This window comes from Pimephales promelas, chromosome 22, assembly GCF_988280905.1.
Source record: "Pimephales promelas chromosome 22, fPimPro1.hap1.1, whole genome shotgun sequence".
NCBI lineage: Eukaryota > Metazoa > Chordata > Actinopteri > Cypriniformes > Leuciscidae > Pimephales > Pimephales promelas.
The window spans coordinates 469022-496616 of NC_142790.1; the positions used below are offsets into that span (position 1 = coordinate 469022).

A 27595-nucleotide genomic window follows, 5' to 3' on the forward strand; every position below is an offset into this window, starting at 1 on the left:
AAAGAGGCTTGATGTAGTTTTCAGGCTCTCCTAGAACAGGTTTTCCTGCTTGAATGTTGATTATTCTCCTCATATTCTCCATTGTTGCGGCTCCTCTCTTCCCAGTCTGTCAGTAACGCTCTGTTTACTTCCTGTCTCTATAAAGCCCCTCCTCCCTAAAGCACACTGTGCTCTGATTGGTTGGCTGGATCAGTGTGTTGTGATTGGTCGAGCGCTTCGAGTGTGTTTGGGAAATGTCCCGCCCCTTTCCATAACCTCCAGTTTAACACACTACTAACTAACTCAACCAGGCCCCGCCCCTTTATTCTGCGCATTAATTATTATAATGAGGAATATTGTGACGTGTTCGTTCCCGGGAGAAACTCAAGACTACAGTGGAGGCGTTTCAGGAGTTCAGGAACACTGACACTCATATAGAGAAGAGCTGGAGCTTCTCATGATCTAACAGCATCATCACACCACACTCAGAGGAAAAGCAGAGTAGGACTCGTTTAAGTTCAATTTGGCTCCACCTACAGGACGGTTTATGTACTATGTGTGTGAAGGCATTTATTATTGTGAAAGTTAGAATTTAAAGAAGTTAAAATTTTGCTCATTTCTTATAATAATGCATATTGTAAAAGCTTGTTTATCTTTATATTTTCATAATAGTTGGGGGCCTTAAGCACATAAATAGGTAATTTCGCGCAAATTCATCTAAAAGCGCCAAATTTGGCACAGATGTAGCTCAGGTCATACTGAAATGATTTAGCTAGGGCGCCGGAGCCAGCGACCCTCGGGGCCAAGATGGCGGCCAAATCCAATATGGCCGCTGCCCGAAAAGGGTTCCGGCTATAACTTTTGAACCACATGAGTTACAAATACAAACTTAAAATGTTTTCACCTTAATTGATCATGGGAAACACATAGAAATGTTTATATTTATGACCCAGTATATCTGGACCCCTTGATCCTCCAATTCCAATATGGCCGCTGTCCAAAAAAGCAGTTTGGGCTGTAGAATGGGGCCTTACATCCCATTGTTCGCGTAAATTCATATACAAGCACCAAATTTGGCACAGATGTAGCTCAGGTCATACTGAAATGATTTAGCCAGGGCGCCCAAGCCAATGGTCCCTGAGACCAAGATGGCGGCCAAATCCAATATGGCCGCCGTCTGAAAGGGATTCGACTATAGCTTTTGAGCCAGATGAGATATAAATACAAACTTGATGTCTATTTTACCTTTTCTGGCTATGGGAAACCCATATGAATACTTACATTTATGATTGGGTATATCAGGACACAATATTTTTTTTCAAAAAAAAAAATATCGCTATCAGGACCCCCCAAATTCCCTAAATCCAATATGGCCACCACCTAAAATGGATTCGACTATAGCTTTTGAGCCAGATGAGATATAAATACAAACGTGATGTCTATTTTACCTTTTATGGATATGGGAAACCCATAGGAATACTTACATATATGTTTGGGTATATCAGGACTCCCCAATATGGCTGCTGTCCGAAAAAGGGTTTTGGCAACAAATTTTGAACCAAATGCGCTACAAATGAGGATGTGGTGTCTATTTTATGTTTATTGATCACAGGAAGTCCACTGGCATATTTATATTTATGCTTGTGTAAGTCTGGAACCTGTATTCTTTTCAAGACTGTGGACAGCGGCCATATTGTATTTAGGAAATTTGGGGGGTCCTGATATACTCAATCATAAATGTAAGTATTCATATGGGTTTCCCATAGCCAGAAAAGGTAAAATAGACATCAAGTTTGTATTTATATCTCATCTGGCTCAAAAGCTATAGTCGAATCCATTTTAGGTGGTGGCCATATTGGATTTGGCCGCCATCTTGGTCTCAGGGACCATTGGCTTGGGCGCCCTGGCTAAATCATTTCAGTATGACCTGAGCTACATCTGTGCCAAATTTGGTGCTTGTATATGAATTTACGCGAACAATGGGATGTAAGGCCCCATTCTACAGCCCAAACTGCTTTTTTGGACAGCGGCCATATTGGAATTGGAGGATCAAGGGGTCCAGATATACTGGGTCATAAATATAAACATTTCTATGTGTTTCCCATGATCAATTAAGGTGAAAAACATTTTAAGTTTGTATTTGTAACTCATGTGGTTCAAAAGTTATAGCCGGAACCCTTTTCGGGCAGCGGCCATATTGGATTTGGCCGCCATCTTGGCCCCGAGGGTCGCTGGCTCCGGCGCCCTAGCTAAATCATTTCAGTATGACCTGAGCTACATCTGTGCCAAATTTGGCGCTTTTAGATGAATTTGCGCGAAAATGTGCTTAAGGCCCCCAACTATAAAGATTCTGTAATTAATTGAGCTGCTGGCACATGATTACACCTGCTCGTCAGCTTCTGCCGTTATTAATCTGTAGGAGAAATCCATGGTCTTTATGATCAGATCTGCTCATACGTGTGTCTGTACTGGACGGTCCGGCAGATATGTTGTGGATTTGTGGAATGAGGACGGCGGTGTGTTGATAAAGCACATTTGTGTGGTTGGGTTGGACTGTTGATGGTCAGATGTTCTGATTGTGCTTTAAGGTTCTCCTCACCGGAAGCGTATCGTCCGGGTGGTCCCGGAGGTCCCGGCGGTCCCGGAGGTCCAGCAAAACCACTTCTGCCCAAACCTGGTGCTCCAGGGGGTCCTCGAGGGCCTGGGTGACCCGGGGGCCCGGCCACAGATTCCCCTTTAGGCCCCTGCGGACAAACCCTGAATCATTACCCATCACACTCCCAGCAGAACCACTGGACACACACCCACTCAAACTAAACAGCACTTCTAGTGCAGAATTTACTCTGAAGAGTAACAGCATGTGGATTTGAATTAGTAAGTAAATTATTCATTTTAAAATTAAAATTTTAACTATGTTTATCTGAGTGATTACTTTCCTGGTAAATTTTTAAATTTAATTTCATTATATATCATACACTGTCTATTATAATGTTCTATTGTTGTAGTTTTACTGTGTGCCTTGTTGTATTTTATATCTGTGAAGCACCTTGTTCAGCCTTGGTTGTTTTAAGTGTGCTATACAAATAAAATTGATATTGACATTGATATTGATATTGATAAACATAGAAATAAATTGGATTAACTATTCCAAAAAAAAAGTCAAGAAAATCCATAAAATACCATAATCTATGATGATGAGTTATTGAGATTATCTGCTCTAGGTCAGGTATAAGAATTTGAGAATATTTTGCAATATTTGAAAAGTCACGTTTCACTCTAATATGATCTGTCAGAAAGTGAGTCATTATCCTCAGATTAACCAATGAGAAATGGCAAATTTACAATAAATCACTCCTTGAATCGCACAGAAAGATCAGAAAACACTTTGAGTTACGAGAGAAGAGAACAACAGGGAGTGTGAGGAGAAATCAAAACTAATAATAAAATGTCGGACACAGAAGGACTGCAGGAGATCGAGATTACAGGTGTGTGTGTGTGTGTGATGTTCAGTCGGACACAGAAGGACTGGATTGAGTGTGACGGGTTGATCAGATTCGAGATGTGTGTATCAAATATGATACAGTAGCTTATAGGGTTCAAATAAATGCATCTTTGAGTCTAATGAAGAACTGATGAAAACAGAAACAGAGGTTTTATAAAAGGCCACGTGTGTGTGTGTGTGTGTGTGTGTGTGACTCACCAACAAACCAGACTTTCCAGGATCCCCCGGCATCCCCGCTTCACCTCTCTCTCCTTTCTCTCCTATGAAGCCTTTATCAGCCTGACACACACACACACACACACACACACACACACACACACACACACACACAAATAAAAACAACTTTACCGGTTAAACATTAAAGCACATTAAACATTAAAGTGTGTGTGTGATGAAACTCACAGTGACTCTGGTTTCCAGTGTGTGGCCTATGAGAGAACAGATCAGACACTCATTACTAAATTATTCATATATCACATTAAAACAATATAAAAGAATAAACTATTAGAATAAATTAATTGTCATTATTTTGTGTAATATGTTTGGTGTAAGTTTTGAACAGTAGTGTGTGATGATCATGAAATAACACACCTCGAGTGGGATCTCCATTCAGCTGAACAGAAGCAGAGAGAGAGAGAGAGAGAGAGAGAGAGATCATATCATTATTTATATATAATATGTTGATGCTTTGGCAACATTGTGTTACACAGTCATGCTAATAAAGCTATATTGAATTAAAATTGAATTGAATTGAGAGAGAGAGAGAGAGAGAGAGAGAGAGAGAGACAGGTGTGTGTTAATGCGACTCAGTATACAACATCTGGGTGTGAATCAAACGAGCAGAAGAAACACACACTCGTGTTCTTCATGTGTGTGTGTGTGTGTGAGAGCTAACACTGCTGATCTCAGGTTTATAGTGATTCACCGAAGTTCAGGAAGTTGATGATCCACGGACACAAACAGCCATAAACACCGGGCTATGGATCATACGCACTGAATCATGGGATATGCTCAACTCTACGGCCTTCATGTGTGTTATTAAAGACGTCGTGTGTGTTTGCTATTAAACACTGACTGTATATGAGTTATGAGATGATGATGATGCAGTGGAGCTTTGAGGAAGAACTGTAAATCAGTGTTAGAGATTCATGATGTGCAAAAACTCTGAAAGCCGAGACGAGTTCTTATGATCCATACGAGCCGTTATGACCATCACACACACACACACGTGCAGGCGTCTCACATGATCAAACCCAGCCCAGAGAACGGCATTATGGGCCATAAACTCATGCTGCCAGTATCTCCTTCAGGTTATGCGTATGTGCTGCAGTGTTATGATGTGCAACACTTGAGAGGGGTCAAAGGTCAAGTGTGTGTTCAAATCATCTCTCTCATATCCCAGTTTGATATCTAGAGTGATCTGTATAATACTGACGAAAACACATAATATGATAAAAATGTATGTAAATAGTAAATGAATGTGTCCAGCGTCCTTGTTAGACGTGTTAAATGTGTTACTATAGTAATAATTACATGTAACTAAACCCAACCCTAACCCCAGAATGAGTGCATTTAGTTAGTTAATATTACTCTGAACGTAAATGTATAATTCCACTGCAGCAAGAACAGCTCAATAATAAAGTGGAACTGGTAGTAAATACTAAAAAAATGAAATAACACTATCATAATATTTGTTTTGGTGCAGAAATGACGCACTTCTCCTTTAAATATGAGAATGAAATCCTCACTGAGAGGAATATTTCTTGATCAGAGTTAGAGTGAGAGAGTTGAAGGATGATGAAGATGAAGATGAGCTTTACTCAGTCACTCACGGGCTGTTTGCAGTTGGGCCGAGGAGGGACGGGAAACACGGTCTATGGGAGATAAACACACACTGAGCAACAGCTTTACACACAGTCTGTGTGAGACACACACACACACACACACACACACACACTTACTCCTCTGGGACAGTTGAAGGGCCCTGGACGGCCTGGAGGACCCGGAGGACCCTTTGGGGAAACAAGAGGAATCATTAAAGAATCACGACAGACACTGGGAATCATCAGGAATGAAAGACTTTGCATCAATCTTAGCCCAGACTTTTATTCTCCCAAATCGTCAAACTGCTCCAGCTTGTATTTGAGACGGGCGTCTATATAAGACTGGCAGTGGGCAGAGGGCACGGGCAGAGGGCAGGGGGCAGTGCCACAAGGCAGCCGTCATCTCCTCACACCTGCAGCAGTGGAGGGAGAGTGTTGCCTCTCGAAGTCGAAGTCCTCCAACCCGAGTACAGAACTGAGGACTGTCATTCGGGCGAGGAAGGCTACGGTGAAGAGCCTCTGAGGGTGGTTGCGGATGTACACGACACAATGTAATAACATTACCTAGCATTTTCAGGTAGGGGAAAATCCTTTCCAGGTCAAAATGACCCGAACACGACATGAGGGAGAGCCAGGAGAACGGACTCTGAAGACGCTTCACGTTTGTGTTGTTGTGATGTAAAGCTTGCGCAGCTGCCCTGAACGATGAATAACTGTTATTTCTTAGATAAAAACATAAACGTCTTGCTTGTAGAGTACGGCAAAGCCCTTTATAAATGCTGGATGTCAAGGGCAGCAATCTGGACCTCATACAGCTTTGAGTAAAGACATGAAATGCTGTGAGTAAAAGAGCTCGATGACACGGCATCATGATTTCCAGATCACTTCAGCTCAGTAACACACGACACATGATGGACTCACAGGTAAACCCACGGACTCTCCTTTCTCTCCCTTCCGCCCGCTGACCCCTGGACGACCCTGAGGACACACACAACACCCGTACATCATCGATTCATCGCAATATTCAGCTTTGACCAGGAATTACACTTTACTACACATTCACATAGAAACACAGCTCATATACATTGGGATAATATTTCACTGTTTTACTGTATTTCTGATCAAATAAATGCAGCTTTAGTGAGCAGAAGAGACACAGTAACATCTCACTGACCCCAAACCTCTGAATGATACGCTCCTGCTCCTCTTAAGAACTATATAATGTTAATGACACTTATGTTATATTGTTGTTTATTGAGTTTTTCAGGGAACTTACCGGACGTCCTGGAAATCCAAACTCCCCCTTTGGTCCAGAGGGTCCGATGAGGCCCTGGATCAGATTAATAACACACAGATCAGAGATCAGACTGAACTCTCGTTGTGTGTCTGTTCTCTGGACTCGACTTATTATAAAACACAATCAGCAAAGGCACTTCAAAAATATGTGAATTGGAAAATGTTAGAGGAGTCTGACTCTTAACTCTTAATCCGTCACTGCTGTTTCCTATCAAGAGCAAGAGCTTCTAAACGCATGATGTGATTGGCTGTGATTTTGTTGCTTCTTGTGGTGTTTTAGTTGGACAAAAAGCCAGTCCCTCCAGAAAAACGTGATTATGCGATCGCTGAATTCAATGCAAAAGTCCGCATATTTATGCGGGGGCCGCATTTTTTCAAATACGCCGCACTTTCGCCACATAAATTGCCGATTTCTGTGCAAAATATGCGGGGTTTGCATAATTTCACAATCCTCGCATTTTCGTTGCAAAAAAAGTCACATGTATCTTAGCAGAAAGTTGAAAAATGTTGCGTTTGCTTCACACAAGAGCAGCCGTTTCCCCCTGTTTCCATGGGAACGTTATGAAGTGACGCAATTACGCGACGCCAGACAGACTCACGGAGGCGATCGACATCTCACAAATCGAACTCGTATAACTGTCCGTCACACGTTCTACCGTCACAACGTTACTTAATAAACAACATAAGATAAAAGAATTAGCATCAAACAGAAATGACCCGCACACATGGGGTGTTCGAGGCGCACATATAACACTGCAGAGAGCTCTTAAAGGGGCCACACCTTATTTACACTCGTTATAGTCTGAAATAAAACAAGATGAGAAATTAAATATTCCCAGCACTTTCTATGATGTAGTATGCTTGCTTATCAAAGGAAGTAATAAGAAATGACTCTTACATTAACAGGATGTTGGGGGAATCACTTTTTTTTCTCTTTTTCATCAAACTGCAATTTTTGCAAGTTCCCTCAATTTTTGCAAATTCCTGCAATTTCATCTCATAAAATTGCATACATTTACGGTATGATGCTGGCAACCACAGCTGCCAGTAGTTTACCGCGTAATCCATCAATTTTTGCCCGCAACAATCACAAAAAAACTCCGCGTTTTTCTGGAAGGACTGAATACTATTATGGTAAATGTTATATATAAATCGCAAATTTTTTCACAAATTTTTGGAAATTACCACCACAAAATCAGTCATTTTGATCGCAAAAATCACACAAAAAAATCGTGAAATCCTGGAGGGACTGAAAAGCAAATAACTGACTGACTCCATCAGGTGGAGCTGATGTGACGGAGGAGTAGCAGAAATACTGTGTTTGCATTATTATTCAACACGATCCCTCTTTCATTTGGAGAATTCATAATGAAATATAAGTGTGAAAATATGAATGAATGCCAGTCACGATGACGTCCTCCTCTCACCTGTTGCCCAGGCGGACCAGGAACGCCACGCTCGCCCTGAGGATTACAGGAAAAACAAGGAAATCAGATCAAGACTGCACAACCATGACGGACCTATCGTCTCGGGCTCGAGATCCGGAGGATCGGGCGATTAAAGCATTGGGGAAGTAGTGAGTGACCTTTAGTCCTGCTGGCCCCTGTGGCCCCGAGACTCCGGACACGAACCCCGACTCTCCCTTCTGACCCTGGAGCGGCAATCACACACATTATTACTGTAATCACACACTCCTAACATCCCTATTCATCAGCTGCAGGAACTTCTCATGATAAACTGTGGAATCAGAATATCACACACACACACTGTAGTCTGGTCTGGTCTCTCACCTTTGACCCCTGGACCCCCGGGGCCCCGCTGTCCCCCTTCGGCCCTCTCGGACCCTGTGGATCAAAGCAAAACTCCTTTATGTTTGTCATCGTTGCTGTAACGTAATTAAACTCCATCAAAACTTTTACACTCAAGTGCAAAACCCACACAAATATCCAAATGATCCAAAAGCCAAAGCTCTCCACTATAATCACGTTATTAACTTAACAATAAACTTCGTTTCAGATGCTTAAACACATAATTCCAGTAATTGTTGCAGTTAAATGTTCCATCACAACATGGAGTGTGTTTCGCCGCTGTGAGACGATGTGTGTGTTATTATCTCCAACCACACGCTTGAACGCTGTGTGTGTGTTTCATGACATCTCCAGATCTGCGAGCCTGACACTGAAGCACACACACACACACACCCCTTGTGAGGGACACAGTAAAGCACAGCTGATGTGTGTAATTGTTTCACAGGCGGCTTCAATGATTATTGTGAATAATTCAATTACACTGCAGTGTTTACACTCCTGCGCTGTGAGTGTGTGTGTGTGTGTGTGTGTGTGGCTTTCAGTGACTCGTCTTCCTGAGCCTTTCTCTGCGGGAAGCAGTTTGGAAATTAAAAATCACGAAGATAACGTCTGGAACGCTGGAAAGATGACACGCGTGTGTTAAGTGATATTTCATTGTAATCTTATATTGAATGTGCATTCCACCATAAAACAGGGAAAATGACTTTACAGCTGTTATTTGTCCCTTCTGGATTTCATAAAGGATTTATTTTTTTAGTTAAAAGTGGATGTTCATAGTAATTGCTTCTTTAATAATATTAATAATGCTGCGAAATGATATTCAGGGTGGTCAATGAAAGTCAGAAACATGCATTGACCACAGCCACTGATACAGCAGATACACTCATCATGTGTGTTTAATGATTCACTGTTCAATTCAATATTGTTTTCTGATTCAAAGTTTTTTTATTCAATTGTTTTTTGATTCAATGTTTTTTTATTCAATTTTTGATTCAATGTTTTTCTGATTCAATGTTTTTTTATTAAATTTTTGATTCAATGTCTTTCTGATTCAATGTTTTTTTATTCAATTTTTGATTCAATGTTTTTCTGATTCAATGTTTTTCTGATTCAATGTTTTTTTATTCAATTTTTGATTCAATGTTTTTCTGATTCAATGTTTTTCTGATTCAATGTTTTTCTGATTCAATGTTTTTTTATTCAATTTTTGATTCAACGTTTTTCTGATTCAATGTTTTTCTGATTCAATATTGTCTTCTGATTAAATTGATATGTTTTTTGTTTTCGTCTTTTTAATTCACTGCTGTCTTTTCTAATTGGTGATTTTCATTTGAACTTTAGGGTGACTTTAGTATAAATATGATTGAACAAGAAGATGTTTGTGTTTTGAAGGGCTCTCCGGAGGCTCGGGCTGTGGACCCGAGACGAGGAGGTTCTGCTTCTTACCGGTGGACCTTGTGCTTCAAAAGCCCCGGAGAGGTTGAACATCCCTTCAGTGTCGTTGAGCATGAGCTGAGGACGAGAAAGAGTTCACTGCAATCATTACCCGGCCCTGTCAGATGAATCAATCCAGTGTGACCTTTCATTAATGTCCTCACCTCATGCAGGCTGTAGACGGGTCCCGGGGGCCCGGGAGGCCCTGGAGGGCCAGGTAAACTCACTCCATCCAGGCCTCTCTCTCCCTGAAACACACACACGTCCACCATTAGCATCAGAGCAGACTCTGAGAAACACGTCAGGAAGGAGAATTAGCTACAAACCTTCTGACCCCAATCACCTTTCTCTCCCCTTTCACCCTGAAAACAAAAAAAAATAGCTAATTAGGGACAAATTCACATTTAAAACATTTCTAGATGTTTTTTTATTTTTTTAAAGGATGTATAAGTCGATGGAAAAAGAATGAATAGATTGCACAAATTTATATAACATATTTTGTGTTGTATGTTTACCTGTGGCCCAGGGCGTCCAGGTGACCCGGGCTGTCCATCGGCTCCGTCTGCGCCCGGCTCCCCCTAGTGGAGTGGAGGAGACATCATCACGCAACGTTACAAGCTTTACAAGGTTAAATTATGTGTTCAATGAATTTCTGTGTGGCAGAAGTCTTATAATATTTATATAATATATAGAAAATAATATATTGCGTAGTTCTCCTGCACAGAACTTGTGATGCTAAATTAATGGTGTATCATGGGAGCAATTTATTAAGTGGAATCTTAATTCCCTGATCAATTCCTGAATCCAACTTCTGCGGCCTAGTGTATGATGTGATATAAAGCCGTTATAAAGTGAGTTCTCCTCTGAACTACACTGAGAGGAAGGGGCCGCACACGTGTGTTGGAGACACTGCAGGATAATGGGCAACACATGCCGGGAACAGCGCTGGAAAGCGGGAATGGAAACAGTTGTGGAAGTGTGTGTATGAACGTGATGAAGGAGAACAGACCTTCACTGAAACACCCCGAGGGCCGTCGGCTCCGTCTTTCCCCTAAAAGTGTAGAGTTGTGTTCGTTTAAACATGATGGGGAGGAACAAATCTAAGGGTTATGAGACAGATATGCAGAACCCTGGGACTGATGGGTAAAACGACATGTATTGACCGATCATGATTTGTTTTGGTGCAGTACCTGTGGTCCGGGGGGTCCGGGGGTCCCGGGAAGACCCTGAGGGAGAGAACATGCATGAGAATGAGCTGCAGTTGGGCTGAAACACACAGAAGACACTCAGAGTGTTCATGTACGTACGGGCGGTCCTCTGGGCAGCAGCGGCCTGAAGCCACTGTCTCCATCCAGGCCGGAGCCCTCCAGATCCTGAAGAAACCAGCCGAGACAGAGCCAGAAAACATTGCAGTGGGTTTCAAAAGATCTGCTTCTTTAATAAAACATCCCTCACTTGCATGTACACAAAGAATAAATAAAGAAATATAAATAAATATAAATATATGAAATAAAATAATAAATAACAAAGAATACATGAATGATAATGAATTAATAACTAAAATAATGAATAATTAATAAATAATATAATGATAAATATATAATTGAAATTGGAAAACAATAAGTAAAAATAAACAAATAAATAAAAAAGTTAGAAAAAAATAGTAAAATAAAGAAAAAAAATAAGTTAAAACAACAAATAAATAAATGATTAAAATAAATAAACAACAAAAATACATGAACATATGCATGTTCTTAATCCTTCCCTTGATTTTAAGTAGCTAAACACAGAGACTGAGGTCTGGAGGTGAAACACACCATCATGTCGAAGCTGAAGGGTTTCCCCGCTGGTCCGGGGGGTCCGGGGGGTCCTCTGGGGCCCTCAGCTCCTTCAGGCCCTCGCTGTCCCGGGACCCCTGGATCTCCCTGAGGGACACACACACAGCAGATCTGAAGTTACCTTACAGATAATCTCAGACTTACTCACTCACATATCTTCCCCAACACTGCGGATCTGAAACATCACGATCATCTACAGGAATTTACCTTTGGTCCACTGGTTCCAGGTACACCTGCGTCCCCCTGCCAAAAACACAAGACGTTTCAAACCCTGCCTAGAAAACAGCTTCTCCCAGTCTGCAGCGGCACATGACGACGTTATTAGCTTAAACAGAAATTACCTGTGGAAGGTAGTAATCGGACCACTCAAATATTTATCTATAATAATCACAAAACTACATTTTCAAAGATACTTAGAGACAAATAAAACACAGAATTAAATAATGACTAAAATCAACAAACAGTGGTAAAGAAAAAACGTAGGTTAAAGGTTATATAAAACACATCTTACCTTTTGGCCTTTTTCTCCGTCTTTCCCAGGTTCACCGTCTCGTCCATTAGCACCCTAAAGTGACAGAAATCAGCATATTAGGACCACACACACACACACTCACACACACACAAGTAAGTACAGATCTAACAGCAATCTGAAGAGTGTTTTCACATTTCTTCAGTCAGGCTGAAACACTCATGACATTACAGCGGATGGGTTAACACAAGCGTTGGCTTTAAGCTGGAAACGGGGAGTTCGCTGAAGTGTACGGTTAGGCCGTTTCCCCCATCGTAACGGAGGCGTTCGTGCTCCATAATTCGAGCGGAGCAGATCAATATCAGTTAAGCAAAAGACATGAATGTTAGTCCATCACGCTCCTGCGGGCGGATCTGGGCTCGATTCACCGCTTTACGGGCCAGTGTTCATCTGAAAACTTTAGTGGATTAATACGCTATCTGATTTTCACCCAAGACAAAATATTCTGGAACAATTACATCAATCTGGAGGTCTGGATAACTGTGTAATGTCATGTTTCACAGAACTGTAATAACCCTGGAGTGGCAATGCCAACGCATCTGAAGGCCTTTAATGAAGACAAGTATCTGTGTTCAAGAGCACTCTGATTTTAGCATCTAAATGCTCTGATTTTATTCAAAACAATGCAATCTCAAAATTATATTTCAGTTTAAATATAGCACAGTAACACCCTGGAAATCATCCATCAAAAATAGTCTCAGGTAACCCCGTAAGCACTGTTCCCTGAGAAGAGATGCACAGGGTCGCCGGAAGGTCCAGACTATACAATCTGATAAAGGTGTGACGAGGACCACTCCGCCGTTGGACGTCCCGTTCTGCGGACGCTTGGGGAGGGTGGAGGCCTGAGGGACCACCGGCCGGACCATTAGTAGGTGCCTTGGGTCTTGGGTAAAGAATAGCCTTCAATCCTCCTGGAGCGAACTCTAAACAGGAGGAAGCAACCAACAAGGTCTGCAAGTCTCCTGCTCTCCTATGAGACGACATTGCCAGAAAAATGTCATTTGTAAGGCTAGACACTTGTCTGATGCCGTGTCCAAAGGGTCGTAGGTTAACCCTACTAACACCATGGTGGGGTCCCATGCAGGTATCCTTACCTGAGCCGGAGGCCTCGTCCTACGGGTACCACGGAGGAAACGTGTAACGAGATGATGCCTTCCCAGCGAGCTGTTATCCAGGGGGACATGGAAGTCAACCACTGCCATCACAAACACCTTATGTGTAGAGGGGGAAAGGGGAACTGAAGCCGGGTCCAGCTGGTGCGGTCTACACCATGAAGTGAATACTCTCCACTAGAATTTAGTTTGGTCTCCACTACCTCAGTAGAGAGATCAGCGTTCAGGAACTGATCCCCCTCAGGGGCCAAACCCACAATTTCGACATCTCGGACCGGGGGTGTGATATCAAGCCCCGGCCGGTGTTAGGCCTGTGTTATGAGGTCCCTCCTGACGGGAATCTCCACGGGGAGCGTCCAGGAGGGCTATCAGGTCTGAAACCCACACTAGGGCCGGCCAGAGCGGGCTACTAATGGGAGTTGACTAGAACTCCTGAGAGCAGAGTAATCGGGGGAAATGCGTACAGCTGAAGGCTTACCATGGCGTCCAGTCCCAGAGGAGCTGGATGAGTGAGGGAAAACCAGAAGGGAACAATGTGAGTTGAGACACAAACAGATCTATGTCCTGCTGGCCAAACTTCCTCCAGATTAGTTGCACCGTCTGCACTAGCGTTGGCCAAGCTTACTTCAACGACTCGATACACACAGGAGACAACTGTGCCAGCATCATGACCGAGTCCCAGACTACTCCTTAATATGTCGTCCGTTGGACAGGAGTGAGCCTCAGCCCCAAGCACTACATGTGGTCGAGCACGACATCTCGATGCTGCCGTCTACTGATACTGTGCTAGAATTACCCCGGAGTCTATGTAATCGAGCACTCTTATACCCTGGAGTCTGAGTGGAAATAAATGCCTTTCTGGTGCGTGGTTTGAGTTTACCATCTGGGACCAGCAGCCCCAGTCCAGACCCAAACTCAGATCCAGACACAAACTCAGATCCAGACCCAAACTCAGAGCCAGACTCAAACTTAGATCCAGACCCCCAGACCCAAAGTCAGATACAGACCCAAACTCAGATCCAAACCCCCAGACCCAAACTCAGATCCAGATCCAAACTCAGATCCAGATCCAAACTCAGATCCAGATCCAAACTCAGATCCAGATCCAAACTCAGATCCACATCCAAACTCAGATCCAGACCCAAACTTAGATCCAGACCCAAACTCAGATCCAGACCCAAACTCAGAGCCAGACCCAAACTCAGATCCAGACCCAAACTCAGATCCAGACCCAAACTCAGAGCCAGACCCAAACTCAGAGCCAGACCCAAACTCAGATCCAGACCCAAACTCAGATCCAGATCCAAACTCAGATCCAGACCCCCAGACCCAAACTCAGATCCAGACCCCCAGACCCAAACTTAGATCCAGACCCAAAGTCAAATCCAGACCCCCAGACCCAAACTTAGATCCAGACCCAAAGTCAAATCCAGACCCAAGTTTAGATCCAGACCCAAACTCAGATCCAGACCCCCAGACCCAAAGTCAGATCCAGACCCAAACTTAGATCCAGACCCAAAGTCAAATCCAGACCCAAAGTCAAATCCAGACCCAAACTCAGATCCAGACCCAAAGTCAAATCCAGACCCAAGTTTAGATCCAGACCCAAACTCAGATCCAGACCCCCAGACCCAAAGTCAGATCCAGACCCAAACTTAGATCCAGACCCAAAGTCAGATCCAGACCCCCAGACCGAAACTTAGATCCAGACCCAAAGTCAGATCCAGACCCCCAGACCCAAACTTAGATCCAGACCCAAAGTCAAATCCAGACCCAAGTTTAGATCCAGACCCAAACTCAGATCCAGACCCCCAGACCCAAAGTCAGATCCAGACCCAAACTTAGATCCAGACCCAAAGTCAGATCCAGACCCCCAGACCGAAACTTAGATCCAGACCCAAAGTCAGATCCAGACCCCCAGACCCAAACTTAGATCCAGACCCAAAGTCAAATCCAGACCCAAGTTTAGATCCAGACCCAAACTCAGATCCAGACCCCCAGACCCAAAGTCAGATCCAGACCCAAACTTAGATCCAGACCCAAAGTCAAATCCAGACCCAAAGTCAAATCCAGACCCAAACTCAGATCCAGACCCCCAGACCCAAAGTCAGATCCAGACCCAAACTTAGATCCAGACCCAAAGTCAGATCCAGACCCCCAGACCGAAACTTAGATCCAGACCCAAAGTCAGATCCAGACCCCCAGACCCAAACTTAGATCCAGACCCAAAGTCAAATCCAGACCCAAGTTTAGATCCAGACCCAAACTCAGATCCAGACCCCCAGACCCAAAGTCAGATCCAGACCCAAACTTAGATCCAGACCCAAAGTCAAATCCAGACCCAAAGTCAAATCCAGACCCAAACTCAGATCCAGACCCCCAGACCCAAAGTCAGATCCAGACCCAAACTTAGATCCAGACCCAAAGTCAGATCCAGACCCCCAGACCGAAACTTAGATCCAGACCCAAAGTCAGATCCAGACCCCCAGACCCAAACTTAGATCCAGACCCAAAGTCAAATCCAGACCCAAGCTCAGATCCAGACCCAAACTCAGATCCAGACCCAAAGTCAGATCCAGACCAAAAGTTAGATCCAGACCCAAACTCAGATCCAGACCCAAACTCAGATAAAGACCCAAACTCAGATCCAGACCCTAACTCAGAACCAGACCCAAAATCACATCCAGACCCAAACTCAGATCCAGAGCCAAACTCAGAGCCAAACCCAAAGTTTCTGTAATGCAGTGCAGTTCAAGATCGTTTACTCACCGATAGTCCCGGTTTGCCCATCTCCCCATCCTTCCCAGGAGCCCCGGGGGGCCCGACTGGCCCTGGGTGAGCTCCGACAGAAGGACCAGGAGGACCAGGAGGACCCGGTTGACCCGGAGGCCCAGGAGGACCCTGGTGAGAATCCAGCAACACAAGGATATACACATTTATATAATGACTACCTCATGTTTCATTCTGTTCAGTGTTAAATCATTTTATGACACTATTTTAAGCGTTGACTTACAGCCGTTCATTCCTCATGGAATCAAGAGATCACATCAGCAAAGACAACTTCATTATAACAGGGCTATAACTCACCCGTATCACCTCTGTGTCACTGTCCAAGTCCAGGTAACCGGAGCCCGAGCCGTCAGTGCCGTCCTGCACGAGAGAAAGCCTCAGTGAGCTCGTGCTGTTATAGAGTTATCCACTGATATACATAATTACATAATCAAGCACATACCGGAGACTTGAACGCCCCTGGCCGTCCTGGTGGCCCCGGAGGTCCTGGAGGCCCTGCGATGCCCACACCTGGATCGCCCTAGAGAACAAGCAGTGATCGAATCATCAGACTCTCAGCGAAACATTCCTTCGTTCCTCCCGTTCGGATGTTAATGAAATGTCAAATTCAGCTGCTGAAGACGATTATTTAAAAAAAATAAGTTGAACGGATGGCTTTAGCACATTTATATTCCATCAATAGCTCAATAAATCAGGCTGTCTCTCAAGAGTTATACATTATCATGGAGATGTACTTCTGGCACTTTGTTAAGCAAACGTGTGTCGTACCTTGTCCCCTTTGGGACCCGGATCTCCATTAAGGCCCGGGAACCCCGGAGGTCCCACCTCTCCCTGTGTGTGACGGAAAAGGAACAAAACAAAGTTCAGATTCATGGATGTTGGTTTGGTTCAAAGGAAGAACCAGCCGCTCGCTCAGATGGAGCAGAAGCACAGTGAGGTCATGACCTTTGGAAGGACCTTAAAAAAACCGTCTCGGTCTACAGTGAGCAAATAAAGTCCGAATACAATTCAATTTAATGAGCCACAACAATTCAGTATGAAATGATAAAAGAGCACATAAAAGTTTTGATGCTGAAAAGTCCTGCAAACTTTTGAGCAGTTGAGAATATCAATAATAAATGTTTGTAATTTCCATCTAATGGTTTTGTATTTCATAACTCTATGGCGTCTGATCAGAAGATACTCACAGCGGCGCCGTCGTTCCCTGGACGTCCCTGGAAGACAAAAACAGCCTTAATACACATTCATCTCCAACCTCCAGTGTGTTCAGCTCATGAAGAATATGAAGCGCTATATGGAATCGGGAACAAGTGTGTGTGACAGACTGAACATCTGCTTATGATGGACATTTGTGGCTTTATAGGATTAGTTCACTTTTAAAAAAATTTTTGCTGATAATTTACTCGCCCCCATGTCATCCAAGATGTCCATGTCTTTCTTTCTTCAGTTGAAAAGAAATTAAGGTTTTTGATGAGAACATTCCAGGATTTTCTCCATATAATGGACTTCAATGGGAACCAAACGGTTTCAGTTTCAGTGCAAACTGTTCAAAGGGCTTTAAACGAAACCTGACGAGGGTCTTATCAAGCGAAACGATCACTCATTTAATAAATAAACAACAAAGTTGAAGTTTTATAAGCTCAAATGCTCGCCTTGCTCTGTTCTGTGATGCGCGTTCGTGACTCTCCTGTTCGAACACGTTCATCAAAATGAACGAATCTTTTTTCAAGTCATTTGGTTCACTCAACGAACGAAATGAACAAATTCTGAAAAAGATTCGTTCATTTTCATGAGCGCTGTATTTTTCAGGGTCCCTCACCTTCTGTCCGTCGGCTCCCGGAGCTCCTGCCGGCCCCTGAGGGCCCCGGGGTCCTGGTTCTCCCGATCCCAGCGGTGATCCAGGCGCTCCGGGCGCGCCGGCTGGACCTCGGTCTCCTTTCTCTCCTTTCTGCATGGTGATGACCTGTCAAACGCTCAGCCGTTATTATCAGAGAGGAAGAGTGTAAGATAAGAGAATAAACCGACTCACGTGTCTGTCCTGAGAGGCTCCCTCTGATCTGATGGGCTCTGAAAACAACATTAAATATATTAACTGCAGCTGTTACTCGCATATAAAGAAATCTGCATAAATCAAATGATCTGCGGCCTCTGCGAATGCTTCTGATGTAAACTAAAAATATGGTCTGGTGAATAACACATAGTTGCTCAAATATGATTGGTGAAAAATTAGATAAGAAAAAAAACATGAAAGAAAGGGAAAGCTGAAAATGAGATGAAAAAGCTTGAGCGTTCACCTGTGGGAGTGTTAATGATCATGTGGTCTCCGGAGCTTTCTGCCCAGTCTTCATCATCTGTGTGTGTGTGGAGCGAGGGAGCATCAGTAGGGGGCGCTCTCACCGGCTCAACCTCAAACAACAGCAAACACAGTCTCACAATCACAGCAGTGTGTGTGTGTGTGTGTGTGTGTGTGAGTGATGCCAGCAGAACTGCAATAGCTCTGAAGGTCATGGAAAACAGCGCTATCCGAACATTACACTTCTAAATAAAAGAGAAGTGGATCTGACTTCCACCAAACGCTGCTGTCACTCACCGTGGGATATTCTCTCTCTTCATGCACTTTCTTCACTTCGTCGCCAGTCTCCGTGTCGTCGTAGATCTCGTAACCGCTTCCGTAACCTGATGCCTGAAAGAATTGAGACACAGTTTTAATGTGATTCCTTTCGGGTTTCCAAATCTCAGCTTCACAGCAGTTAAACACACATCCGCAGCGTCCAGCTTCAGCCACAGGGCGGCGCTGTCACTCCACTGTAAACTCCCGGACACTTCCACTGCTCAGGATAAAGGGCTTTGGGTTCGGAAAAGCTTTTGAAGCTTTAGAGACACACAGTCCAAACCATCTGAATCAAACTATTTAAAGTGTTATATTAACCCGTGTCTAACACATAATGAATAGTATAAAAGATATAGTAGTAGTTTTGAACAAACCAAATGTCTGTAACCTTCCTATTTTTTGATCTACCCCACCATAACAATAATAAATCTTCTGCTCATTAAAGCTGCATATATTTGATACAAAAATACAGTATATTACTCCAGTGTAAATCATCTGTTGTCTATGTGAATATACAGTAAAGTGTAATTTATTCCTGTGATCAAAGCTGAATTTATCATCATTACTCCAGTCTTCAGTGTCACATGATCCTACACAAATCACTCTAATATGAGGATCTGATGATCAAGAAACATTTATGATTATTATCAGTGTTGAACACAGTTGTGCTGCTTCATATTTCTGTGGAAACCGTCATATATTTTATCTTTCATGATTCTCTGATGAATAGAAATTTAAACAGAACAGTCTTTATCTGAAATATAATCTTTTGTAACATTATAAATGTCTTTACTGTCACTTGTGATCAAAAAATGAAAAAAGGGTAACACTTCATTTTGATGGTCCCTTTTGAACATTAAGTTGAATATAAGTAACTAGATGTCAACTAACTCTCATTAGAGCATCAGTCTGTTCAATATCTGCAAACGCTTTATTGTGATGATCCTCCAACAGACATTTTATTGACTATAAATATCTTTGCAACTTATTGTATCCCTAACCCCACCAGTCTACCAGTACTCTACTACTACTCTAGTGAGAGTTAGTGAAGTCAACGTTAGTTATAGTCAACAGAATGTGTTAAAGGGACCATCAAAATAAAGTGAAACCTTTTTATTAACTCACCACAAACTTTTCATCATATTTCATAATTCTGATCAAATCTGATGAAATGGTATTCAATTAATTGAAGTAAAAAAAATGTTTTGCTGTGTATCATTTTACATTAAACCTAACTTAACCCTAACAAAAAACAGATGTGACATTCCCTAAAATAGAGACACCCAGGAAGTGACATCATTTTTTTTTTTGTATTGATATTGATACAATTGTGTTACCCAAGTTACTATAAAAAATGCCTCATTTTGTGCCACATTCATAAATTATATTTGACATATTGATGGGAAGACGACACAACACTCACGTAAGGCTCGTCCTCCTCACACTGCTCGTTCGGTGCCGTGGGATCGGCCGTCAGAACCAGCTGCTGGATCGAGCCCTGGAGAGAGGGAGAGAGAGAGAGAGAGAGAGAGAGGTCATGCACTCATTTCTCCCAGAATTTAATCAGCCTGAAACTGATTGTGAAATGTTGAAACTCAGCCACCGCAGCTGTAAATCACAGTACACACACACAGAAACACAACTCCAGAACTCCAGCTCTGTTCACAATCACAACAGTTGATGTTTCATTGATCTGATCTTGAGCGGCCATCGTCAGTCCTGCTGTAACAGCTCATGTTTTCTCAAAGATCTAACGAGCTGAGGTCCTGATTAGCAGAGGCGAGGTTGGCAAGCTTCAGTGCTACACATCCAGAGGACAAACACCTGTTCCCATCCACTACGGCACAGAGTGTGGGAAACAACCAAAGAAAGAAAGAAAGAAGGAAAGAAAGAAAGAAAGAAAGAAAGAAAGAAAGAAAGAAAGAGAGAAAGAAAGAAAGAAAGAAAGAGAGAAAGAGAGAAAGAGAGAAAGAGAGAAAGAAGGAAAGAAAGAGAGAAAGAAAGAAAGAGAGAAAGAAAGAAAGAAAGAGAGAAAGAAAGAAAGAAAGAAAGAGAGAAAGAGAGAAAGAGAGAAAGAAAGAAAGAGAGAAAGAAAGAAAGAAAGAAAGAAAGAAAGAGAGAAAGAAGGAAAGAAAGAGAGAAAGAAAGAAAGAGAGAAAGAAAGAAAGAAAGAAAGAAAGAAAGAAAGAAGGAAAGAAAGAAAGAAAGAAAGAAAGAGAGAAAGAGAGAAAGAGAGAGAGAAAGAGAGAAAGAAGGAAAGAAAGAGAGAAAGAAAGAAAGAAAGAAAGAAAGAAGGAAAGAAAGAAAGAAAGAAAGAAAGAAAGAGAGAAAGAAAGAAAGAAAGAAGGAAAGAAAGAAAGAAAGAAAGAGAGAAAGAAAGAAAGAAAGAGAGAAAGAAAGAAAGATTCTCTATTCATGTTATACAATAATCACATTTTCATAATTAATAACAATGAGTAATAAATAACAATATTAATTCCTTCAAATTTCAGCATTACCACTGAAACACTAATTTATCATCATCATTCACAAAAATAAAATTAACATTTATACACCACTTTCTCTTAAAAATGTGCATATCATTATTCATTTTATAAAATTCATACTCTATTTTAACTCTGGATTCTACCAAAGCTTTGAACAATTCTACCATATTGATCCTTTTATCCTCATTTTCAAGTTTATATGCTTTCCAAATAGTTAACTTTGCTTGACCAATCAAAAAATTGGAAAAGGTGCAGGACTCACTTTGAGACTTAATATATTTAGACCCAAAAATAAATACTGTTTTTGAAAAATTCCAACCAAAACCTTCAAATATATTTTCTAAAATATTCAAAAGAGGTAAAATTTTGTAACAATCGAAAAAAATGTGAAACACAGTATCCGATACATTGCAAAATTTACAAACAGAAGATGTACTAAGGTTGCACTTGAACAAAAAAGTTTTTGTTGCTAATGCACAGTGCAAGATACGCCACTGTAAATCTCCTGATCGTTTTGGCAATGGACTTTTATAAAACAAACGCCATGAAGGTAATTGCACATCAGGAGCAGATAAATAACTCCTCCATTTTGTATCTGTCTTATTCTTAAGTTGTTCACAAAATCTTGACTTCACACAAGCTGTATACAAAAGCTGCTTACTACTGTCTGAAAAAGAAACATGCAGAAGTTCTTTAAAGGAAAGAAGTTGTCTCATTTGTCCATTATCCTGCCAATTATAAGGTGTTACAAATAATTCAGGAAAAGAACTTTGGTTTAATCCATCAACAAAAAAGTTTTCAAGAAACGTATTAAATGATGTAGGAAATGACGATTTTAACTTGCTTAAAACATTCTGCACTATTCTTTCTGACTTCCTACCCATTTGTTTGGTTATTTCTTGTGCACAAAGCCATGTACTATGTTCTGTGTCAACTAAATCTGCCACTTTTGACACACCAGATGAAATAAAAGTGTTAATTCCAGTACTTTAGTAAGTAAGAAAGAAAGAAAGAAAGAAAGAAAGAGAGAAAGAAAGAGAGAAAGAAAGAGAGAGAGAAAGAGAGAAAGAAAGAGAGAGAGAAAGAGAGAAAGAAAGAAAGAAAGAAAGAAAGAAAGAAAGAAAGAAAGAGAGAAAGAAAGAGAGAAAGAAAGAAAGAAAGAAAGAAAGAGAGAAAGAAAGAGAGAGAGAAAGAGAGAAAGAAAGAGAGAAAGAAAGAAAGAAAGAAAGAAAGAGAGAAAGAAAGAGAGAGAGAAAGAGAGAGAGAAAGAAAGAAAGAAAGAGAGACTGCTCTCGACTGGTGTTCAGTCATGCGTTACATGTGACGGCGTATGCAGGAGCTACAAAGGGACGCGGCACACAACAGTGCTCGCTTCTGATAGGTGGAGGCCAGTCGCCCTCGGGCACTCAGGAGGCGTGGCAAAGGGACGCAGTGTCTCGTTCACTTCTTAGGGAATCAGGGAGACAGTCGACCCCTAGACAACCCCAGACGTTCTGTCACAGAGCTACCCTCAGCTCTTTGTGACCCCTGGTTAGCTCTTCCACAAAACACATGAACACATACTTGGTTTTTAAAGACTCTTTATTTACCTTAGTGTACCAGCAACATGAGAGATGGATTGTCCACACAAATGTCTTCACAACTGTGCTGTTGTGTCTCAGACTGGCCACCTGAGCACTAACCCTGAGGACATTTAACGTTTGTTGCAGACTGTTGATTGTCACCTGGAGCAGCATACAGGGTGGTGGCCATCTTGAATTGGGTAAAAGACTGGAATGGACTTTTCTTATGTTTTTTATACCTGTGCTGTGTTGCATCATGGGAAGTGGGAGATACCAAGTATGGTGTTAAGGGAAGGGGAATTGGGATGTTAATGTGAACTTCTTTGTGAACTCCTCTCACAGAAAGAAGTGATCAGGAGGGTAAAGACTGTTGGTAGTGAATGCTGTATCAACTGACTGCTGTGATTGAAGTAGTAGGCCTGATGCAAGGCTGGTTTTTGGTATATTGACTTTATTTTTTTTCTTGTAAATTTTTCCTGCTACCTCACCTGTGAGCACCTTGCACTTTACGAAGTTGGGAGAACATAAATAAATATGAAAATGGCATTTAACGTCCTCCATGTGTTATTTTGAAGAACTTTGGATGTCCTTTGTGACACGTTCCCTTTGGAGGGAACATGCGCTGCCTCAAAGACGACAAAGACGGTTGGGGAACGAAACACCCTCTGGGTCACACTGAAGCCAGTCTCACACAGCTCAGGACGAGAGGACTCGAGATCCAGCATCTGATGAAGGTGTGCAGGGCCCATCACAGACCTCGGGGAACTCCTGATAGCAGGGCTTTAGAGGACGCCACTCTTATCAGAAGAGGCGAGGGCAAACTGTGCCACATTCACTGAAGAGACAGCCTCCATAATCTCCCCGATAATGAGTGACCCAATACACACCTACAGCTCCTCCGACTTCCCCCAACCAGAGGAGCTGGTCCAGAGGCACCTTGGGCTCGTAGCCTGGCCTACAGTGGAGAATGGCTTTGACCCTCCCAGGAGTAAACCGGGAGAAACAGAGAGAGCCTGGAGGTCCCCAACTCTTGTGAGGGATGCAATAGGAGAGACCCTGGCCTGGACAACAGGCCTCATCCTCTGAGCACCGTGAAGGAAACTAATGATCAATTGGTGACTCCCCAAGGGGCCACCGCTTTAAGGGGGACGGGAAATAAAGGCTATCACCCTGAACCCCAACAACTCTCCTCTCCTCAGTCTGATGTGTTTGCCCGATGAAACAGGAGAACCAAACGAGACCGAGCAAACATTCCCATGATTATCTCCATAAAGCAGGAGAATCCCATTCCACAGGTAAGGAGAACACACTCCATCATTATGACAGCAAGGAGTTCTCAATCCATGAGGGTGAACACTTTAACTATTGGGGAAACCTGTAATAGTCTCGAAAAAGTTAATCTCAAATAGTCTTCTCAAAGAGTGAACTAAATCTAGTTGACTGGTACACTTAACCCAGATCTGCTCAATTAAAATACACTCACCTAAAGGATTATTAGGAACACCTGTTCAATTTCTCATTAATGCAATTATGCAATCAACCAATCACATGGCAGCTGCTTCAATGCATTTAGGGGTGCGGTCCTGGTCAAGACAATCTCCTGAACTCCAAACTGAATGTCAGAATGGGAAAGAAAGGGGATTTAAGCAGTTTTGAGCGTGACCGGTCTGAGTATTTCACAATCTGCTCAGTTACTGGGATTTTCACGCACAACCATTTCTAGGGTTTACAACGAATGGAGTGAAAAGGGAAAAACATCCAGTATGGGTCAGTCCTGTGGGTGAAAATGCCTTGTTGATGCGAGAGGTCAGAGGAGAATGGGCCGACTGATTCAAGCTGATAGAAGAGCAACTTTGACTGAAATAACCACTCGTTACAACCGAGGTATGCAGCAAAGCATTTGTGAAGAAGACACAACACACACAACCTTGAACAGCAGAAGACCCCACCGGGTACCACTCATCTCCACTACAAATAGGAGAAAGCTCACCAAAACTGGCCAGTTGAAGTTGAACAGATGGTAGAGTCCGAATTTGGCGTAAACAGAATGAGAACATGGATCATCATGCCTTGTTCCCACTGTTGGGCTGGTGGTGTAATGGATGTAATGGATGTTTTCTTGGCACACTTTAGGCCCCTTAGTGCCAATTGGGCATCGATTAAACGCCACGGCCCACCTGAGCATTGTTTCTGACCATGTCCATCCCTTTATGGCCACCATGTGCCCATCCTCTGATGGCTACTTCCAGCAGGATAATGCTCCATGAATCATTTCAAACTGGTTTCTTGATCATGTCAATGAGTTGACTGTACTAAAATGGCCGCCACAGTCACCAGATCTCAACCCAATAGAGCATCTTTGGGATGTGGTGGAACGGGAGCTTCATCCCACAAATCTCCATCAACTGTAAGATGCTATCCTATCAATATGGGCCAACATTTCTGAAGAATGCTTTCAGCTCCTTGTTGAATCAACGCCACGGAGAATTAAGGCAGTTCTGAAGGTGAAAGGGGGTCCAACACAGGATTAGTGTGTGTTCCTAATAATCTTTTAGAGGAGTGTATTTACACTTAATAATTTCTGTAAAATTTTCTCAAACCTACTTTCAATTTTCTGTAATTTTGTGAACATATAACAAAACAACTGTGGTGTATTTATAGTGTTGCTTGAAGCTGCAGTTTTACAGACGGACTGCAGCTGTGAACGCATCGCTCTCAAACACTCGTTTATTCAGGCAGTCCATCAACAGCCTGTGTTGACTCAGCAAATCACATCTTCTGGCCACACACACACACACACACACACACACATGCGCCGACAGGAGAGCAGGACACTCCAAACCTGGACAGTAAATCTGCACATATAGTCGTGATTACTCAGATAACGGTGTCTTTGCCAGACGTGATGCACAATAACACTTCATTTGGATTTAAACAATATAGTTTAAAAATTGCTGTAAATGTAAAAGAATATCAGTCCACGACAGCGAAACTCCATGACTTATAATACAGTTTTTCTCAATTTTACACACAAATTCTGGTACTTGACACACAATGAGCACAACATGTAACTGACACACAACCCCAGTTCTGCTGAACTACACACACGATTCCTGCTTTACACACACACTGCAGATCTAAAACACACTTTCTCAAAACACTGCACACAGTTCTCTGCTTTTGGCACAATTTACCTGCAGAAAATCTCTTGTTTTCATGAGGAATCACAGATCTGCACACTGACTCGACACACGCCACAGTTTTCTAGTCAGAGCTTCAGCGTTCAGACCGAAGCAGAAGAAGAGCGGATGGCTTTACTGTACACAGTAATCAGTAAACAGTAATCCTCCTGTTGTTCTGTAGACCACTGTATGTGCAACTGTGTGTAGTTCGGGATGTACACTGTGTTCATTGTTTTTGTGGGAAAAATAAAATATGTTTGTTACAGTGTATTTGTGTGTTCTGAATAAAAACTTGACGGTTTTTTGCCCATTGTGTGTGTGTGAGATTGTGTGCGTGTGCATGTGTGTGTTCTGTCTCTTGGCATCTACACTGAAGTACAGTGAGACGGCCTCGTTTCCAAACACACTCATCTGCTCAACACAAAAGAATGAAAGGTCGTATTTTGTAACCAATGAGCACAACTGATCTGTTTTATTTACAGTTTTTCTCGATTGTTTACACACATTTTCTGAAAGTATGCCTCATATTCTCAGAACTCTACACACAAATCTAAAAACACTCACACAATTGGCAAAACCCCTCAATTCTCCTGCAAAATGAAACTTTACATTTAAAACAATGTTATTTCTTCTCAAAATGGACACACACAAACCATCATATGAATAGACATTTATAAGAACCAGTTGAACACTGATGTGATCAATGTAAAACACTTCTTCTCCATTCATCATAATGACTTGGGCCTTTTTTTGTTCAGTGTTACACTTACTACAGATATTACATACACAACTGTGTTGTAAAATATTTGAGAATATTGTTTTTATACCCAGAACACACAAATACACGGTAACAAATATATTTTACTGTATTTTTCCCACAAAATCAATGGGAGATAGATCCCACATTTTGTACACCCCAACCAACACAAAGTTGCACATACAGTGGTCTACATACAAAACAACAGAATTTTTTATGCTGTTACAGTAAAAAAATAAATAAATAAATATCTATGCTGCATCCTCTCTTTGGTTTTGGAATTTTATGCTAAAGCTCTGATCGCTAATTGTAAAACTGTGTGACGGGTGTTTGCCCGTGTGACGAGTCAGTGTGAATATTTGAATGGCAGTGTGTGTTCCTCATGAAAACAAGAGATTTTGTGCATGAAAATTATGCCAAATGCAGAGAATTGTGTGTAGTGTTTTGAAAAACGTGTGTTTTACAACTGCAATTTGAGTGTAAAGCAGGAATTGTGCTTGTAGTTCAGCAGAATTGGTTCAGGGGGTTGGTCAATGAGTTACATGTTGTGGCCATTGTGTCTCGAGTACCAGAAAATATGTGTAAACAATCGAGAAAAACTGTAATCTCTCAAGCAAGATTTTTGACCACCGGCATGAAGTCACACTGTAGACGTCTGTCCACAGCAGACACAAGACTCTCGGACACGATCAAATTAATCAAAACCCACAGCCAATCAGAAGAGTGTGTGGGCGGAGTCTCTCTGCAAAGTTACTGCACTCGCAACCAAATTAATCAAAACCCACAGCCAATCAGAAGAGTGTGTGGGCGGAGTCTCTCTGCAAAGTTACTGCACTCGCAACCAAATCAATCAAAACCCACAGCCAATCAGAAGAGCGTGTGGGCG

At 42.3% G+C, this 27595-nt stretch overlaps 2 protein-coding genes across 2 annotated transcripts in view; one reads left to right on the forward strand and one right to left on the reverse strand.

The window, feature by feature from the left end:
- col15a1a (collagen, type XV, alpha 1a) overlaps window positions 1-27595 on the reverse strand; it is a 59309-nt gene that overhangs the window by 8650 nt on the left and 23064 nt on the right. Inside the window, exons 4-34 of the mRNA XM_089125942.1 lie at window positions 20146-20220; window positions 18702-18794; window positions 18406-18517; window positions 18141-18178; window positions 17931-18074; window positions 17299-17325; window positions 16880-16942; window positions 16554-16631; window positions 16409-16471; window positions 16091-16222; window positions 12192-12245; window positions 11888-11923; window positions 11660-11767; window positions 11150-11215; window positions 11033-11068; window positions 10852-10893; window positions 10358-10420; window positions 10169-10204; window positions 10007-10090; window positions 9855-9920; window positions 8391-8444; window positions 8186-8251; window positions 8028-8063; window positions 6581-6634; window positions 6226-6282; window positions 5443-5493; window positions 5314-5355; window positions 4073-4094; window positions 3884-3909; window positions 3680-3760; window positions 2579-2723 (exon numbers count right to left, since the gene is read on the reverse strand). Of these exons, the coding sequence (XP_088982068.1) occupies window positions 2579-2723; window positions 3680-3760; window positions 3884-3909; window positions 4073-4094; window positions 5314-5355; window positions 5443-5493; window positions 6226-6282; window positions 6581-6634; window positions 8028-8063; window positions 8186-8251; window positions 8391-8444; window positions 9855-9920; window positions 10007-10090; window positions 10169-10204; window positions 10358-10420; window positions 10852-10893; window positions 11033-11068; window positions 11150-11215; window positions 11660-11767; window positions 11888-11923; window positions 12192-12245; window positions 16091-16222; window positions 16409-16471; window positions 16554-16631; window positions 16880-16942; window positions 17299-17325; window positions 17931-18074; window positions 18141-18178; window positions 18406-18517; window positions 18702-18794; window positions 20146-20220 (2050 nt within the window). The remainder of the gene's footprint in view (window positions 1-2578; window positions 2724-3679; window positions 3761-3883; window positions 3910-4072; window positions 4095-5313; window positions 5356-5442; window positions 5494-6225; window positions 6283-6580; window positions 6635-8027; window positions 8064-8185; window positions 8252-8390; window positions 8445-9854; window positions 9921-10006; window positions 10091-10168; window positions 10205-10357; window positions 10421-10851; window positions 10894-11032; window positions 11069-11149; window positions 11216-11659; window positions 11768-11887; window positions 11924-12191; window positions 12246-16090; window positions 16223-16408; window positions 16472-16553; window positions 16632-16879; window positions 16943-17298; window positions 17326-17930; window positions 18075-18140; window positions 18179-18405; window positions 18518-18701; window positions 18795-20145; window positions 20221-27595) is intronic.
- On the forward strand, window positions 13640-16061 carry LOC148969498 (uncharacterized). Its single transcript, XM_089125812.1, has 3 exons — window positions 13640-13693; window positions 14295-14805; window positions 15811-16061. The coding sequence occupies exons 1-3, from the start codon at window positions 13640-13642 to the stop codon at window positions 16059-16061; spliced, it is 816 nt and encodes a 271-aa protein (XP_088981938.1).

Bases quoted from the DNA above. Each gene is read 5' to 3' on its own strand.
- LOC148969498 (XM_089125812.1), top strand. From the start codon at position 13,640: ATGAGGTCCCTCCTGACGGGAATCTCCACGGGGAGCGTCCAGGAGGGC. The intron at 13,694-14,294 runs GTCTGAAACCCA...ACTCAAACTTAG, and splicing joins GCGTCCAGGAGGGCTATCAG to ATCCAGACCCCCAGACCCAA. The intron at 14,806-15,810 runs GTCAGATCCAGA...CCAGACCCCCAG, and splicing joins TCCAGACCCCCAGACCCAAA to ACCCAAACTTAGATCCAGAC.